Genomic DNA, 18,896 nt, shown 5'->3' with positions numbered 1-18,896 from the left:
TACTAGTAGGATTTATGTGTTTAAAATATGTGAAAATCACATGCTATTTATTAAGCCCTAACCTCTTAAGAGTTGTGTATTCGGGTAGTTATTCCCCGACATCTATGAGAATTGCGAACAAATTGTTTGAAATATAATCAAGAATAATTGATGTGAAAATCAGGACAAGAACCTTCCTTTGAGGTTGTGTGTGTGTGTGTGTGTGTATGACAGTTTTATCTGTACGTCAAGTTAATTTCGAATACATTAGGATCCTGTGAAGAGGCATGAACGTTACATTGGTCACATCTACAACAGGATACATGATGTTAATGAATTCTTAATTAATAAAACGAAAATTTGTAATAATAATAAAATATACACACGATCATGAAACTCGTTTTGGAAACAGGTTGCCAATATAGCCTGTTGACCAGACCACACACTAGAAGGTGAAGGGACGACGACGTTTCGGTCCGTCCTGGACCATTCTCAAATCGATCTTGAGAATGGTCCAGGACGGACTGAAACGTTGTCGTCCCTTCACCTTCTAGTGTGTGGTCTGGTCAACTTACTTTAGCCACGTTATTGTGACTCATCGCCTACATATAGCCTGTTTATACCAGAGTTGATTTTAGGTACCAGCAACTCTGGGAATTACCCGAATTAAATCGCTTAGCTGAGAGGTGTTTCGAACCAATTCTTGAACTAATTGTGCTGTAAAAACTACTGATGTATACATTAAACTGAGTAACTAGCTTATCAAGATTGTTATTTGATTAGCTAAATGAATTTTAGAGGCCAGTTCCTGAAGCCATTGTGTGCCTCTGTAATCAATTCGACACCACCTTCAGAATGGTTATGGGGGTCCACTACCGCCCATGAGAAGGGTATGGGGTCGTATACTGCCAACGGGATGGATATGAAGTCCACTACAGCTCATAAGATGTTACGTGGTTAAGGCTTTTAGCTTAAACTATTTTGATTTAAAGCTGTCTATGTGTTCAGAGTTTTCTATGGCCCAGGAGCATGTTTGGGATTGAAGTATTGTTGCTGGTTGAATAGTAGGCTATTGTAGTGGCCTGAATAACCTTCTAGAAGTTGATAGGCCTTCAACCCAATAATAAACCAAACCACCTTTCACTTAATGTATACTAATACATGCAAGTGAATATTCACAGAGTTCACACTGAAAATAAGTGAATCAGTGCGTGCTGGTTGGTCAGTAAACTAATGAGGTAGCCATAATAACCGTCCCCTGTTGATTGACATTAGGAGCAACACCCAGCCAACTCTATGGCTCCCAAATATCCTCGTTTTCTATGCATCATTAGGTTAATAAGTAGGTTGCATGGATTTGTAAGTTTCTGGTTATAGATTATGTTAGGATTTAGTATTTTGTACGTTGCAGCAAATCCAGAGAAGGGGCGGGGTATGATCGCCTGACGTACGACAGATGAAAGTTGTCCCAAATGTATGTTTGCTAGATGTTCAGTTAACGGTATAAAACGTACACTAAATAATATAATTGTGAGCCATACGTCTGCCTCATTATGGTCGCCAGACTTATATCTAAAGCCACATCAGATTACTGACCAATCGACAAGCAAACTTAACCTACATAAACATTTCAGAACTAATACATGATTAAACAATATAAGATCATGATTTCAAAAGTTGATTCTTTCGAAACAAATTGATATACCCAATGACATATGACGCCTTGTCAAGGGTTACTCAGGATAAGACAAACATGGAAAGCCTCTGGTAGTGTGTGAACGGATGTTACGATCTTACTCCACGCCTGTAGTATAGATAAGAACACCTGAAAGTTTACGAAGTCCCAAAAACCCAGGATGTTTATAAATTTACGTACTTGAAGATCATTTAGTTTGCTGTCGTTAATCCATTTAACATTCGAAGTGCTATTGGTTACATCATGAGTAGTTGATTATTGCCCCCTCTCTATTTTGTTTTCAGTTTCATTTAATTGGCCGAGCGCATCTGAATTTCGTCCTCTCAACCTATTACGTCTCATTTGGTAAGTGACGGCCCCCTACGTACAAATTTCAAAATACTATGAAAAGTAGCGGGTCACAAAAAATCCATGTTTTCTATGCATCGGTTGGTTAGGTTAGGTTTGTTGTTTGGGTTTGTGGTTTCTAGTTGGGGTAGAACTTTCTATTTCGTACGTTGTGGCAAATCAAGAGAACGGGTTGTTTTGTGATGCCATGCAGGAGCTTAAGATCATCTTTCCAAGGATTGAACTTCGTTATTGGATAAATATTGCGAGTATGATTTTCTAAGACCAGCCGACATCTCAATGCAATTAAAACCTTTGAGTTGCCCCTATGAATTGTTGAGTTTACGAAGATGTTGGATGAATTAATTTTAGGAATAGACACTGCCAAAGGCATAGAAGCACACTGTTGCAGTATGCACAATCGACTTTCGGTTCAGGACGGACCGAAACGTCGTCGTCCCTTCACTTTCTAGTGTGTGGTCTGGTCAACATACTTCAGCCACGTTATTGTGACTCATCGCCTGCGCATAGAAGCATACCTTGAAGGAGAAATATCAGTAAATTGAAAATGAGTCCTGCACAACAGCTCTTGCATGATTGGGGGACGAGTGTCAGGGAAATCACAGAGTGGTAGGGTATTCCTCAAGATGCTTGATGTAAAAGTAATACAAACAGGGTATTGTTATCATACTCGAAGAGTGGACACAACTCAAATTTTACGAGCAGGATTCATGACAAAATAAAATACAAATGCCTGACGACGATGTACAGAAACACTAAGATGGGAGCATATTTTATCATGATATAAAGATCTGATTAAACTATTATACCGTATAGATCAAACGTTATCCGCAAATCTGATTTCAACTAAGTGTTTTCTAGCAAGACCCATTGGAGTAGAGATAAAAGAAAAAGATATTCAATTTTGTATATCGGGAGCCTTATGACTCAAGCTTGAGATCAAGTTAAACTATTAGGCCAAATCTTCCCTACGAATTCAATACAAAATCTCATAGAGATGGAGCCACATCTCAATCGCCCCCAGATATGAGAATTAGTATCTAAACCAGTGTTTCTCAGGGACCCAGATCCCAGGTTTCCTCAGAGTACATTTTTCCATAGTTTGGCGTTCCTCCTCTGATGAATAGGAGCCCGTGCTCCTCATGCCATGGTCTATTCATGCCCGTGCCACCCAAGAGGTTGCACGGGCATGAATAGCCGGTAAGTTCCTCCTCTGTTTGTCATTCCTCCCCTGGCTTAAATCCCTATGCTTCGCTATTAAATATTTTCCCGGGAATCAAAGTGCCTCCTCTTTGAGAATTACTGATCTAGACAAAGGCGAATGGGGGGGTTGCAAGAAGTAAGGATGTCAGGATAAATTGGACGTGAAAGTGAGGCTTATGATACTAGTAAAGAAATAAGGTTACAGATACAAGGTTTCGATAACAAACTAGTAATGAGTTTGAGTTTGTATTATTAGAATATGCCAAAAATATTGCTTTAGTGAGAATTAAATATTACTGAAATTCTAATTGCTGTAAAAATATAGAATTGAGATCAGTCGTTGGAGAATCAGATTGCAAAGAGTGAGATTCAGTGAGAGCTGCAGGATGAACACCACGACTGTAGCATGAGTACCGCAGCTGAAGTACCAGGGATCCCGTTCTCGCACTTGCTTATAGTCGATATCATGCTTATGAATAAGTGCATATGTGACATACCAATTTATTGTGAATATTTGAGTTTACCTTGAAAAGCTGAATAGAAAACCACAACCTAACCTAACCTTCTTAGTATTTTAATTAAAATTAAGATATTACAATTAATACTGAACCTATACCTATATTGATATTACAGTTTTATCAAAATAATAACCGAAATATGAATTAATAGAAGATTGAAGAAACAATAAAAGTATGAGGATCCCAACATTGAATTTGTGAATAGTAATGACAAATGAAGGTAAATATCAGGAGAAAGCGCCAAGCCATTACGATTATATACCATTTGAAAGGGATCGGGAAGAGGATTTGGGATGGGATAGGGGGGGGGGAATGGTGTCCAACCACTTGGACGGTCAGGGATTAAACGCCGACCTGCATAAAGCGAGACCATTGCTCTACCGTCCGGCCAAAGTGGTTACAAGTTTGAGGATCACAACTGAAGTATGAGGAAACTGCAATATGGAGTTAGCAGCATAAGAATGTACAGCATTAAGTACGCTGTGAAGATCTTGGATGAATAACAAAAAAAGGACAAGACGACGAGACAGAGCCCTGAGTAACGCCACTGATAGCAGAGACGGATGTTATGTTTCAGGCTCCTCCATCTGGCTATTACTACAGCACGGCTCATCCGGCCACAGTCCCTCTTTGATGTTCACAATAGCGTGAACATTTTTGTTATGAATATTTACATATATGTAATGGTGTATATTTACACAAGTGGGTACAAAAGCAGCCGACTACTGACTCCTGTTGGTAGGTTGAGAGTTTTCTCATCCCATAGTTTATGGTAAGCCTTTTACACATGTACGAATGACGCACAGTGTATAACTCGTTGGAAAGTATTCAGTTTTAATGGTTCACAAACCAAATCGAGATGAAACATTCAATTTATATTTGTTAATATTAAAGGGTAGTTATTAAATATGGGTTGGTTAAAAATTCCTCCATTGTCAAATCACATTTATTAATAAAATTAATAATAATAAGGAGAAAATTGCTAAATTGCGTCAAAATCTTTATAGCAAAATTGGAATGTCATTCAAGAACTCATGAAAGAAGTTTAAGAATGTATATAAATGAACAGAGTATCAAGTGATATATATACACCGAGAAATGTTCCCCCATTTCTCGGTATAAATACACTTGAAGTCAGAGTTTACTCTGAGTTCAGGACTAAAAATGTATTATCTAGTTGATCAGTAAACTATTGGGCCCTTAATAACCTTCCAATGGTTAATAGGCTTTAAGCCCAACATCAAACCCATCACGAAAAGTTGTCTGCTTCCCGACTGTCCCTCGCGGTTCTTTATCCTTCAATAGAATCCTTGGTGGATCAGATACCTTTGATATCGCTCGCCTTATGCGCTTTTGTTTTTATCTTATTTGGAATCCTTAGTGATATTTAGCGCCTTTTGAATACCTTCGATGGTGTTAAATAGCCTCCCCGGCTTGGTGCCTTCTTTTGATATTTACTTACTTTCTTACTTAAGAAAAGTTAAGTGAGATTGTGAAAACCTTAACCGGAAATTGTACTCGAGTCACTCTAGTGTCAAATCAATCAAATCAAATCAAAAGCTTTATTCTTAAATGTAAATCAAAAGGTTTATTCATAAATGGTTGTGCATTTATAATTGGGAAAGATTTTGTGACTGTTTACCAATCAGCTTGACGTCAGTTGTTGGTAAAACAATGGAAATTTTGTGCAATATTTAGTTTCCTTCCAGATCAGGGGTTCTTAACCTCATAACGATTTCAGAACCTCCCAATGGATTATTCAATGTGCACATGCACCAACACTACTTAAGGACACTTGCGTGGCATGAAAGAAGTCCCTCAGACTGACCTGTATCAAAGTGCCATAATGAAACTTGCATACAATTAACATCACACCCGGCTGCCTTTATTTAAATACCTCAGTCACCCATTAAATAATTTTATTTTAATTTCTTATTAGATTCGATAAAGTATTTAAAGACTGAAAATACTAATACTAATAATTAGAATAATTATAGCAACAAACCTGAGCATTAAAGTCTTGTGAATATTTATCAAAAAATTTAATATTTGAACTTTTTGTTTTTATTAATTTAAAAATATTTGACATGAAGTTGGCAGTAATTACTAACTAGACTCAGAGTATAATTATAATTTTAACTTTCTTATTTGAAAGACTAAATATTTGTAATCCGTAATATGGGATAATATAATGCCATAAGTTAAATTTAATGCTGACTTTTTTAAACATGGAAAATAAAACTTAAATTTTTAGTTAAATTTAAATTTTCAGAGCATCGAACCACCGACCACAAACGCGATAGCCAGCAACTCAAGCCACCACAATACTGAACACCCACTATAAAGAAGGATCTCAAATATACGCAACTGGTATCCAATTGAGACGTTAGACCTTCCCAGGGTTATTGGTTAGCAATCTGGGGGCGTGGATCACCTAACCCCAATGGATTAATCAATAGTTTCTCATTCTTCCTACGGATTACCCAGTTTGTCGCCGTGTTCTCTATGGATTATCTAATGTGTACTAACACCCAATTCGCGAGAATGTCGAAATCATCACTACTAGTCCTATTATTTTTTTACCTTTTGCTTTAAAATTGCACTGTATCTATTGCTACCCAATCTGAACATCTTTATCATTGTGATCATTGCTGTCTTCTTATATGTGCTTTCAATCTGCTGTATGGTGTCTATTAATCTTGTTTAAATTACCAATGAAGCTTTCAGTGTAATCAATCAGAGCTTTAATATACCAATGTGCTTTAATATACTTACTAATCTCTCTCATCTCTTTTTTTTCTTGTAATGTATTTGTTATCATTTTATTAATTCTGATAGAATTTACCTACTTAAAATTATCTGTTAGATTAAGGACCTGCCCGAAACGCTGCGCGTACTAGTGGTTTAACAAGAGTGTAAATACTGTACTATGCTATGTATTCTCACAAACCCAATGTACCTTCTTGTATATAAATAAATTAGGCATCAGTATGACTTCACAAGATATCAATAGCTTTGTTTTATTTTATATATGAATAACTGAAAGAAAATCATATGGATTTTATCATATTTATTAAAAAAAAGGCAAATCACAAATGCAAGTGATGGGATTTTTTTGTGCACTCAAAACATTGGAAATCGAGTTACATTTACTGTCAGTGATAGTTAATTTTAATCTAACAACTATTTAAAAATTGCTCGAAGATCGAATATCCATGCCCGGGGTATGAATCCCTGATCAAGTCGAAGATAATTAACATATTTTTAGAGATATTGTTCCTATTCAACAAATGTTATTGATTTAGTTGAATACATTCTATTTAATATAGATGACGAGAGCAAGATAACATACATAGATTTATCAGAAACGATGTAATAACTTTTAAAAAAAATTTAAAACTGAATGAACATGGTATAGTTGGATGTGTATCAAAAGAAATCAAAAATTGTATAAACGCAACCACTGTTTACTTCAAAACACAACAATAGGAATGGCTAGGTAAAACAAGTCGTGTGCGACAAGGACACTTTTATGATTTTCTTGATTTACGTTATAGGCAGATATTTAACTTTGCAATATTGATAAATGAAGTTGAAAATTAGGAGGTAAATAGATTGTTTTAATTCATATCATCACTTGGTTTCTCAACGTTGTGTTGAAGGCCAGTCACCTGCGGGAGGGCATTGAGAACATCGCAAGAGCGTAATGTCTAAAGAGCCAATATACTTTAGTCCTGATTATTCTATAATGTTCGGGACTTGAGTAAATTCTCGGTGTATATACACAGAAAAAACTAGAGACATGAATTAGAATGTATGAATGAATATTTTGTTTGCGAGGTCATCTTTTTTTTCAAAATACTTCGTAGCTATGACCACCGTATCCTTATGAAATCCTTTGCTCCGAGCAATTATGATAATAACAAGACAATCATAAACATTGTGAAACTTGTGATATACCTGAAATCATTGTCTCGAAAAGAGACAAAGAAAGAGGCAATATAATATAACTTTTAAGATTATCAAAAGATATGACAAACTTTACCGACGAAAAAAATGTATTTTAATATTATATAAAAATAATAATCAGTATTATCTTGAAAATTGCTGGTAAAGTATTTAATTTCAAAGACCATAATTATTTTTTATAAAGTCCATAAGATATAAAAAGGATTAGAATATTGGAAACATTTTCGTAATGATTTGCAATGTCTATAGAAACTGACGTTCCTCTCAAAAGTTGGGCCCACAATAGTTCTGATATTCAGTTGAACATTTTATCTGTTAACATGTATATTGGCTTATGTAACAGACTTAAGTAACTGACACAATTTACATCTGAACAATTAGAATAATAATTATTAAAATTATTAAATAGGCAATTTCATCTTGTAAATTAAGACGAACCATATCTTAATTCTCACAATTCAATCGATATTATGAATGGAAAGTGATCTACTACTTTTAGAGTTGCTTATCTTCCCTGCTATCTGATTCAAATCAGTTAAGCTTGCACAACGATATGAAATTAACGCGTTTAACGTGTTCTCTCTCTCTCTCTGTACAAACATGAAATTATCTAGTTTATATTACGCTTATCTTCTGAGCGTAAAAACCTCCTCCTAACAGTGACATACATTGCACCTGCTAGATGCCAACTCAACAACAAAGCTGGCTGGGAATCCCAGCTCAGTGTCGCTAACCAGCGAATACTCGGTACTGTTTACAGTAATAATACACGAGTGTGTCACTTAGATGGGCGTGACGTCACCATTAACGTTATCAGGGCTCCATATAAACATGTGATCGTCTCGTTCCTCTTCACTTTCGCTTCAAACTTCACTCCCTACAGTTGAGCCGCTGCTGCTCTTCATTTCACCCGTCTACGCCTTATTCAGGTTTGTGTTTAATGTCTATTGTCCAAAGGGTATGCGAGAGGTGTACACCGCTTTTCACTGCATATATATATATTATATATAATATAATATATATAAATATAATATAATATATATAATATAATTATATATATATATATATATATATATATATATATATATATATATAATATATATATATATATATATATTATATATATATATATATATATATTATTTTATCTCATTTGTTGTTTTATACGAATACTCTCTTTTATTTCATTTATGTAACTGGATAAAGTAACTATTGGGCCACGAGAGCACTAAGCAATTGTGACCATATAGAATTTGTAAGAAATACGAAGACAAGGAGCTGGGAAGTTCACTACGGACTTACAATAGCCCGTGCTACTTGGAACTTTTGTTCCGAGTAACTGAATCTATAACGATAACAACTATATGATAAGCTGAGATATGAGGTGGTGCTGGGATGTGAGAAGGAGCTGGCAGGGATATGAGGGAGGAGTAATAGAACGGTCCTCCATCAAACAGGAGAATGGGTACAACGCTTGAAACAGGTTTAGTGTTCTTACTTCAGGTACACTAACTGTACGAGGGGCCTCGTAGCCTGGTGGATAGCGCGCAGGACTCGTAATTCTGTGGCGCGGGTTCGATTCCCGCACGAGGCAGAAACAAATGGGCAAAGTTTCTTTCACCCTAAGTGCCCCTGTTACCTAGCAGTAAATAGGTACCTGGGAGTTAGTCAGCTGTCACGGGCTGCTTCCTGGGGTGTGTGTGTGTGTGGTGTGGAAAAAAAAAAGTAGTTAGTAAACAGTTGATTGACAGTTGAGAGGCGGGCCGAAAGAGCAAAGCTCAACCCCCGTAAAAACACAACTAGTAAACACAACTAGTAAACTAACTGTGGTTGCGTTACAGATTGTGTGGAGACAAGATGGCGCCCCGTGCTACTCTCCTGCTGGCGGTGATGCTGGTGGTGCTCGTTGCCCTCGCCCAGGGTACAAGTCCTACGCGTCCAGTGGGTGGGTTCCATGATACTTGTTAGCTGACCTGATCTCATTCTACCTATTAACACGCTTTCTCGTATTCCATTTTCATTCCTATTCCCTGTGCCAAGTTAACCTATCTTGTCCTCCACACATTTACCACATGTGAGCCGACACCCATTAACCACCAGTGGCTATCCACCCATATACCATCCCTGGCCCTCAACCCATATACCATCCCTGGCCCTCCACTCATTTACCATCTCGGGCAATTTTCAGAATTAATCCTAAATTCGTCCTTGACTACTTTACGGATTAGTATCGTCTACAACAAAAACAATATCCAGTATCACTTGTTATAATTATATTAGACCAAGGAAGAGGATGAAAGGAGTTTATAATGCAATTTACTTTGTGGATTTGTGATACTTCGGGTCTGTAGGACTACACCTAACACTGCACTGTCGGTCATATCCCCACACGCCCTGTTTCCTTCCATACACGCCATGTTTCCTCCCCCACACGCCATGTTTCCTCCCCCACACGCCATGTTTCCTCCCCCACACGCCATGTTTCCTTCCCCACACGCCCTGTTTCCTTCCCCACACGCCATGTTTCCTTCCCCACACGCCCTGTTTCCTTCCCCACACGCCATGTTTCCTTCCCCACACGCCCTGTTTCCTTCCCCACACGCCATGTTTCCTTCCCCACACGCCCTGTTTCCTTCCCCACACGCCATGTTTCCTTCCCCACACGCCCTGTTTCCTTCCCCACACGCCCTGTTTCCTTCCCCACACGCCCTGTTTCCTTCCCCACACGCCCTGTTTCCTTCCCCACACGCCCTGCTTCCTTCCCCACACGCCCTGTTTCCTTCCCCACACGCCCTGTTTCCTTCCCCACACGCCCTGTTTCCTTCCTCACACGCCCTGTTTCCTTCCCCACACGCCCTGTTTCCTTCCCCGCACGCCCTGTTTCCTTCACTGATAGTGCCACTTAGCAGCCTATCCTTTTTCGCTCCAATTTCATTAACTTATAATTTTTAAAGTTAAATATTAAATAATGTTATCTATCATCTATATATATTTTTTTGCGTTGTTTTCTATTTGTTCTATAATAGGTTTGAACTTATTTTAACATTCTTGTTAACTTTCTCTCGGTTAATGCCTCTCCATTCCATAAAGGAGTAAAACTATGTAATGATAAATAATTATAATGTGAAACTAACAAAATAAATATTACATGGTACCACCGTAGGTTTTGGCGAGGGGCCAATAGCCTTGGAGAAGAAAATAAGAAGCATTCAGAGAGAATAATTTGAATGTAATTTCATATCAGTATTTACTCTTAGAATAAATATATATTGTATATCATTTGATTCCACAGGAAGGTTATGTGGACGGTACTGCGGCAGGAACTTGAGACCAGTGTGTGGGAGTAATGGGCGGACTTACGGAAATGCTTGTTTATTGGAGAATGCCCGTTGCGCTGACAGCTCCATCAGCCTTCACCACGAAGGAGCATGTACAGAAAGAAGAGAAGGAGGAACAAGTAAGATAAGATTCGTAGTCTTAAAGGATGCAAGATCATTTGAAAAATATTACATATATCCTCTTAAGTTTTATGGTGTGATTGCGTGTATTTAGACTATTGAGCTTTTGCGATGACTTGTTAATTGGAGACTTTGTTCAATGCAGGGAGGTTGTGCGCCCGCTACTGCGGCAGTATTGCTCAACCCGTGTGTGGATCTAATGGGGTGACCTACTACAACCAGTGCATGCTTGAGATTGCTCAGTGCAACGACGACACTCTTGTCCGTGCCTCTGAGGGTGCATGCGCAGGTAAGAAACAATCTGTAGCCAATTAATTCTCTTGAAAAACATTGTTAACGTTTTTACTGCCTACAGTCTGGAAAACTTGGTGCCTTCCTCTGATAAATATATTTTTTCTAAGTAAGCGGTGTGTGAGAAAAGTGTAATAAGAGTTATTTTCTCTTATTTCATTAGCAACTAAAATTTTATTTTTCTTTAATTGCATTTGAGTAAATTAGTTTATTGTCTTTTTATATGTAAGTATAGCTGTACAACATATGAAACAATAGTTTACTATCATTATTATTATTATATTATTTTAATTTTGATTTATTTAGTGCTGTAAACAATAAATTACAAGAAATAATTAAATTTATCTTTTTTTATGTTTAAGGAAAGATGAATATTAATACACTGAAGTGTTCCTAACAACTTTTCAATATAATGTCATCAATGTTATAAAGTTATAATTGAATTTCATGCACGTCTAATGCAGTAAAATGCAGCTGTGATTTTGTTCAGGGTTGGTAACTTGCAGGATTTCATGGTACTATGATCGGCAATAGAAATAAATTTAAATTATTTGGAACTTGATTTGGAAGTTTGTTATTGACAAATTTTAATGTATGCAGCGAATAAATTATTGTGCAGCCTTATGAAAAATTTTGCTAAGTAAATATGATTTTCGTATGACGAAAGATTACCCACTTCTGCCACAGCTTAGTTATATTTGTGTGAAATACACAAACTAAAAATATACTCTTTATTTCAGAATAAACTTGGAGGAGCGAGTGATCGATTGCCCCTATTGACCAGACGCGTTGCATGGACATTCTGGTGATAAATTTAGCGCAGTAGCTGATCTCATTTCATTACAAAACTTGATACTGAAGCATATCTACTTGCAAGTACTAGAGAGTACCGTAATTATTTTTTTGCTTCATAACTGTGGTGTGAAAATATTTGTTAATCTAATTGCATCGCTAGAGAAAGAAATTTGTTTTTAGATTACGAAGTTTCAGACTGTTATCATGACCTAACCAAATCTATATTAGCCTGCCAATAACTAGGCTAAGGTATAGGCAACATCAACCAGTTAGGTATCAGTTAAGGTATAAGGAACATCAGTTAGAGCAAATGCCTCTGGATTATCTCCATGACTGTGCCGATAATTAAGACAGATTTTATATGTCAGGCCTATGTCATAAACAAAACTTTAAGACTTAGCTTTATCTTTCATATTTCATTACTATCTTTCTAGGTCTATGTTTAAGTTGTTACAAATCAGTACTATCGTCTTTTACTAAATGTTTAATTACATATTAAATAAATATATGATATTATAATATAGACCAATTTCTCACTACCACCAGCCACATTTTTAAAATGTAAAATAGTAAAATATTCCAGCTGCTGGAATATTTTACTATAGTATATTATCCATTGGGAAATTTTATTATCCCAAATTATTAAAGTTTTAGTATTTTAAATATATTTTTTATTATTTTCCTTTGTATAAATTGATATTACAGCATATTTTGTGATACTAAAATGCAAAACTCTCAATGTATTATGAAATGAATGCTTAAAGATAGTTTAAACAAAAAAAATTATCTTTATGGGTCGACTGAAGAAAAAATCCTAATTGTAGATTAGGAATGGACGCTGAGGATGAGTGATGGGTTATATGGCCTTTGAGGATGAGTTATGGATACACATGTGGCACCAGGTTGAGTGATGAGTATATATGTGGCCCTTGAGGACGAGTGATGGATATACATGTGTCATTATCCCTTTGTACATGTCTTTAAATAAAAGGAGCTTTTGTACGATTTCAGTTTTATCGCACAAGTGGAATAAAGAGTTGAAACATATTGAAAAGGCGCAACTTTTGAAGGATGTGCTCAAGGGGGAGCGACAGAGCTAAGGGTTCATTAGACTTTTTTCTCTCGGGACCCAATTCAGTAATATCAAATACCGAGACGACCCAAGTCTGACTCCGTGTGTTGGTACTGGAATTTCGACATTTGTTACAAGACAAACAGAAATATGTGGTAATTATTTTATATCATTCATTAGAATCTAATGAATGATCAAACCCCAAGGAAGATTCATTAGAATCTAATGAATGATATAAAATAATTTCCACACATTCTGTTTTTATTGTTGTTTTAGATTCAGCTACTTGGAACAAAAAGTTCCAAGTAGTACGGGCTATGGTGAGCCCGATTCTGCTTTGCACTCTTGATATAAATATTAAGATACCAGTGCCAAAACATAAGGACAATATGTTTAAATTTATAAGCAAATTGATTGTTAGTTTTTTATGCTTTATTTAATTAGATTTTTTCACTTAAGGTCAGCAGTACTCAAGAATTAGGATTTGAGTATTAATATATTATTTAGATGTGTATATTTTTTTTAATTATTATAATAATGAGTTCAATTCTTTAACAGTTAATATCATATAAACTGTCGACGGTAAGTAATATATTGTCGCTGTATTTATCAATTATTTTGGTGGTGTTTGTCAGGATATATCTGGTGATGATCTGGTTGCGTGTAGAGACTATATGGTCCAAGATAGAGCCTTCCTGTTTGTGCACTGCCAGACCCATTGAAAAAGTTTTTGTTTTGTTTTTTGAAAGAGATGTTGATGTGTCGTTTATACTGAGATCGATGGACTGACAGTCCCCAAGTGGGCAAGTGAAAGCATAGACGACATTCGTTCCTTTCAAGGTGTTTTGTTTGGTGTCAGGAAAGTTTTTCATGAGCAAGTTGACAGTCTTCTTGAATTTAAGGAATCTAATTAATTTAATCATTTGGTTGGAGTCCGTAGGGGGTTACATATTTATCAATGATGTCCTTCAGGACTCTTCAGCTTGTCACATGTATAAGCTAGTCACAAGATTGTTACTTTCTTAGCTAAATGAACTATGGGGCTCAGTTCTGAACTCTTTTCACCACCACCCAAAGGATGAGTATGTGGTATAATAAATGACTAACTTAATTAAATGACATTTATTAGTCACGCATGAATGTATTCCTTGTAAATGTATTGAAACACGAAAACATTCAGAATTTTCATTTCATTCTTACTATGTAATAGTGATCACGTACCATGTTACATATTTTTTTATATTTTCATGTATCTGATTACCGATTTGAATAATTTTGACAATCAAAGAATTTATAATGAAATCAAGTAGCCAGTTCGGGTTTTCTCATTACACATTCTACTTATTAATTGTTTTCGTGTTTCTATCGCATATCTTCCAAGCGTAAAACCCTGGAGTCTGGGGAATATTGTGATCTCCCTGGACAATGAGAGTAGTACGGGCATCCCCAGAATAGTGAAGCGTCATCAGAGTTCTATAAAGTCAGTGATTATCACGTAAATCATCACTTATCCTTCGGGCGTCACTACAGCATAGTAACTCCTGCTCAACACCTCTACTCCAGTCTTCATTTACTCACGTTAGTTTTTAATCTATATTGAGAAAATATAACCATACATATATTTGTATTTTATAAATATAAACATTATATTTATATATATATATATATATATATATATATATATATATATATATATATATATATATTTATATATATATATATATATATATATATATATATATATATATATATATATATATATATATATATATATATATAATGAAATAATTTTGATGTAATATAGTATTTCCCAGACGACTGCCCTTACTGATCAACTAGCAAGTTTGTTATTGGACTTGAGCCCCATCAACCTCTGGAGGGTTAGTGGCCGGCCATCAAGTGTCCTTTAGTTATCAACATAGTCCAAGACTAAAGAAAACTAATAATAATAATAATAATAATAATTTATTCACAAGAAGGTACAATGGCTTAGTGCGATTACATAAAATTGGTATTTGTATATACAGTCTGCAACACTAACACACATATAGTTTCGGGCAGTTCCTTACTCTTACATATCTGGTAAGAAGAAAAGGTACATTGAAGCAAGGTTTAATATAAATAAAATAATTACATTATAAATTGGCAGAGGTGACTACACCGGTAAAGATATATATCTTAAGTACTAATATTGTGGAAGTGGGTAGTTCAAGATACAGTGTGAGTATTTTTGGCCAATGTGGATTAGTTACAGGGGGTTGTTGATTTGTGGAATCAATTACCGCGTAACCTGGTGGTGGTGGGGTCTCTCGATTGTTTCAGGCGTGGGTTGGACATGTATATGAGTGGAATTGGGTGGTTATAAATAGGAGCTGCCTCGCATGGGCCAATTGGCCTTCTGCAGTTACTTTTGTTCTTATGTTCTTACTTACTTTGAAGCACAGGGTAAAAGGATAAAATAAGGTACTTTTTTATATTACTTTTACTTTTAAACAGAGCAAAATTTGGATATTTTTTTTAATTTGTCAGGGAGTGAGTTCCACAGACTGGGCCCTTTTATTTAAATTTAGTTTGACTCTGGGGATATCAAAGAGACATTTATTTAAGATGTGGTGCTAATGGGTTCTATTACAGCTATGAAGGAAAAGGTTCAGAGCAAGATTTTGTACATGCAAATAATACATGAGAATGAGTGGAGTGAGTGTGTGTTTAGCATGTTAAGGGACTTAAACAGAGGGGGTATGTGTTTTCTGAAGACAGAGTTTGTTATTATTCTGATAGCAAATTTTTTCTGAGTGATGATGGGCTTGAGGTAATTTATAGTGGTTTAACCCCCATGCACAGATACCGTATGTAAGAAAGGGATAGACTAGCGCGTAATACAATGAAAGGAGAGCAGAGTGGGAAACAATATCTGATTTCAGAAAGTATACTGACCGTTTTTAAGACTTTTTGGTTCTGTGTTGTATGTGGGTGCTGAAGTCCAGTCTCTTGTCAATGTATAGGCCAAGGAGCTGTCCCCCATTTTCATTGCTAATGTTAACTTTGTCTATCTGAAGTTGAATTTGAATTGACGATTTACTAACAAATAAAATGTAGTAAGTCTTTTTGGCTTATTTTTGCCATATACACCAAAATGAAGGGTTTACCTTCCGATAAATGTACTTATATTCCTATGTGAAATTATTTAGTTTATTTATTTACTTTTTATCTCATTATTTAGTTTCTTCTGAAAACCCTGAAAGTATGGAGAATGCATAGGTTAAATTCAATACTGATGTTCTTAATGCTTTTCTGCAATATATTTGTTATTGCAAAATATTTTTAATAAATTGTAATTAAAATTGTGTTTGAAAGTGGTTATCTGTTCAAACGTAACTTTCTTAACTTTTGACTAAGCGCTGGAAGCGCGAATTCGGATTTTGGCTGAATATTTCGAGGTAAACTAGTTTCAAATTTTATTTCCACAGATTGAACGCAATCCATTTTTTTGTGAAACAACCTCTTGGTCTTTATATATTGCCCCCTAAGTACCTTCAACAAGCAGGAGAATCACTCGTGAAGCACGTTTAGTGTACTATAGATGTGTAGTTGTGTTACAGGTTGTGTGGAGACAAGATGGCGCCCCGTGCTACTCAACTGCTGGCGGTGATGCTGGTGGTGCTCGTCGCCCAAGCGCAATCTCAATGTAAGTCCTCCTTATCCCTTATCCCTATAGTATCTATATGCTGACCTATATTATACCAAGTCACTCGTACCTAACACTGCCTTCCATCCTTCCCCCGTCCCTACCGTTACATGCTGCCTTCCTACCCCTACCCTTGTCCTTCCCTAACCTTCCACAATCCTATCCGGCTGCTTTCTAATCGTTCAGTGAAAGCTTGAGTATGAATGTAAGGTGGACTCTTCGACGATCCTAGCTTGACTTCAAGCCTTCATTACCGGCTCAAGTCAAACGGTGCTGCCTAAAATAGTACGAAAAATATATAATATATTATATATTACACAATATATAATATACGTATGTATTTTTATATTCACATAAAGGTGTTTCATTATACAGATACAGGTTGTAAAAAGGGATGCCCAAAGAACATTGATCCAGTGTGTGGCAGCGATGGGGTCACCTACAGCAACCTCTGCTTATTAGAGAATGCTCAATGTGACGATCCAACCCTCAGTCTCCAGTATGACGGCCCTTGTAAAGGTCAGAATCCTGGAATATACTTGAACTTATATTTTGAATCTTTTATGTTAAATTAGGCTATTGGTCTGTGACGACTGAGGTGTTAATTAAACTTACATTTGATTACTTCAGAGGAAAAATGTCCGAATGGTTGTAATAAGAAACTTGACCCTGTGTGTGGTTCTGACGGCAACACCTACGGCAACCTGTGCCTGTTGAAGATCGCTATCTGTGAAGACCCGACCATCTCCCTGGCCTACAAGGGTGAATGCAGAGGTAAGATTCACATGGCGCCAATTAGCCTCCTGAGGCAACAGTTTTGTTATTTTACTTCTCAGCTTTATGCAATGAATGCTCCATAATATTAATAATCCAACTCTCCCATATGGATTGAAAACGACGACGTTTCGAGTCGTTCTGAACCTTTATCAAGCCATGACTAGGAAGAGTGGGAGTCAGTATGAGCCAAGAGGGAAGGTGTGTAGGGAAATCGGTTAAGTAAAGCACAAAAACTGAGCTAACATATGAATAATGGCTGCTTCAGAAGGCTAAATAGCAGCTAAACAAAGTAACTGGAAAAGGGAAGAGAAACTCGAAAATGGTGAAATATATGAGAGAACCAAACTAGATATACAAAGAGATATAAAGATAAAATATGGGAGAGCACAGAGGAGGTAAAGATATTAAGAGCACTTGGATCAGGCTTTCACAAAAATACGATGATATTATCGTATATTATTATTATTATTAATATCTGGCGCTATTATGCTCTTCGGTAATATATATATTAAATATGCATTATTTGTTTCAGATTGATTTTGAAGGAACCACCGGTCTGCTACCACTGTTGACCTGACTTCAATCGTGGATTTTGAAAAATAGATACTACATATGGATTTTTACGAATAGATACTATATCTAGATTTTGAAGAATAGATGCTATATGTAGATTTTGAAGAATATATGTTCTATCTAGATTCTGAAGAATACATATCATATTCAGATTTTAAAGAATAGATTCCATATCTAGATTTGAAAGATCAAATAACATAAATAATTAATTTTTACTATAGGTATGGTATTAATGTTAATCTAGTTTAACCTAAAACTGAGGACAATGAATCTCTAAATACCACTCTCTAAAGACATTAGGCTTTCATATTGCTGAATTTTTGAAGGTCCAAACAGTTTCAATTATTCTGTCTAAACCTAAAATCTTTTAAAACAAAATGTATATTGATAATTACAGTATCTAAGTGATGGACCCAATAATAAAGTTCAATAATCCTTTTTGCTACCTTATCTTTTAAAACATTGAATGCTATTTTTTATTTTAATTTGTTACCGGCTTGGTTCAGCTTATCAGCCTCTAATGGGTTAC

At 36.0% G+C, this 18,896-nt stretch overlaps 2 protein-coding genes across 2 annotated transcripts; both read left to right on the top strand.

Moving 5' to 3' along the window:
• Positions 1 to 6,021: 6,021 nt before the first annotated feature.
• LOC123769933 (four-domain proteases inhibitor) lies at positions 6,022 to 12,920 on the top strand. Its single transcript, XM_045761395.2, has 5 exons — positions 6,022 to 8,642; positions 9,555 to 9,658; positions 11,006 to 11,170; positions 11,317 to 11,460; positions 12,203 to 12,920. Exons 2-5 carry the CDS (start codon positions 9,571 to 9,573, stop codon positions 12,205 to 12,207), a joined length of 402 nt encoding a protein of 133 aa, XP_045617351.1. The 5' UTR covers positions 6,022 to 8,642; positions 9,555 to 9,570; the 3' UTR covers positions 12,208 to 12,920.
• A 1,844-nt stretch (positions 12,921 to 14,764) lies between these two features.
• LOC123769935 (four-domain proteases inhibitor) lies at positions 14,765 to 18,805 on the top strand. Its single transcript, XM_045761398.2, has 5 exons — positions 14,765 to 14,907; positions 16,932 to 17,017; positions 17,393 to 17,536; positions 17,648 to 17,791; positions 18,327 to 18,805. The coding sequence occupies exons 2-5, from the start codon at positions 16,948 to 16,950 to the stop codon at positions 18,329 to 18,331; spliced, it is 363 nt and encodes a 120-aa protein (XP_045617354.1). The 5' UTR covers positions 14,765 to 14,907; positions 16,932 to 16,947; the 3' UTR covers positions 18,332 to 18,805.
• The last annotated feature ends 91 nt before the right edge of the window (positions 18,806 to 18,896 follow it).

Source organism: Procambarus clarkii, chromosome 45 (assembly GCF_040958095.1).
Source record: "Procambarus clarkii isolate CNS0578487 chromosome 45, FALCON_Pclarkii_2.0, whole genome shotgun sequence".
Lineage (NCBI taxonomy): Eukaryota > Metazoa > Arthropoda > Malacostraca > Decapoda > Cambaridae > Procambarus > Procambarus clarkii.
The sequence above is the reverse complement of the archived record's forward strand: the minus strand, read 5'-3'. Positions and strand labels throughout refer to the sequence as shown.

Bases quoted from the DNA above. Each gene is read 5' to 3' on its own strand.
- LOC123769933 (XM_045761395.2), top strand. From the start codon at position 9,571: ATGGCGCCCCGTGCTACTCTCCTGCTGGCGGTGATGCTGGTGGTGCTC. The intron at 9,659-11,005 runs GTGGGTTCCATG...TTGATTCCACAG, and splicing joins AAGTCCTACGCGTCCAGTGG to GAAGGTTATGTGGACGGTAC. The intron at 11,171-11,316 runs GTAAGATAAGAT...TGTTCAATGCAG, and splicing joins AAGAAGAGAAGGAGGAACAA to GGAGGTTGTGCGCCCGCTAC.
- LOC123769935 (XM_045761398.2), top strand. From the start codon at position 16,948: ATGGCGCCCCGTGCTACTCAACTGCTGGCGGTGATGCTGGTGGTGCTC. The intron at 17,018-17,392 runs GTAAGTCCTCCT...TTCATTATACAG, and splicing joins CGCCCAAGCGCAATCTCAAT to ATACAGGTTGTAAAAAGGGA. The intron at 17,537-17,647 runs GTCAGAATCCTG...TGATTACTTCAG, and splicing joins GTATGACGGCCCTTGTAAAG to AGGAAAAATGTCCGAATGGT.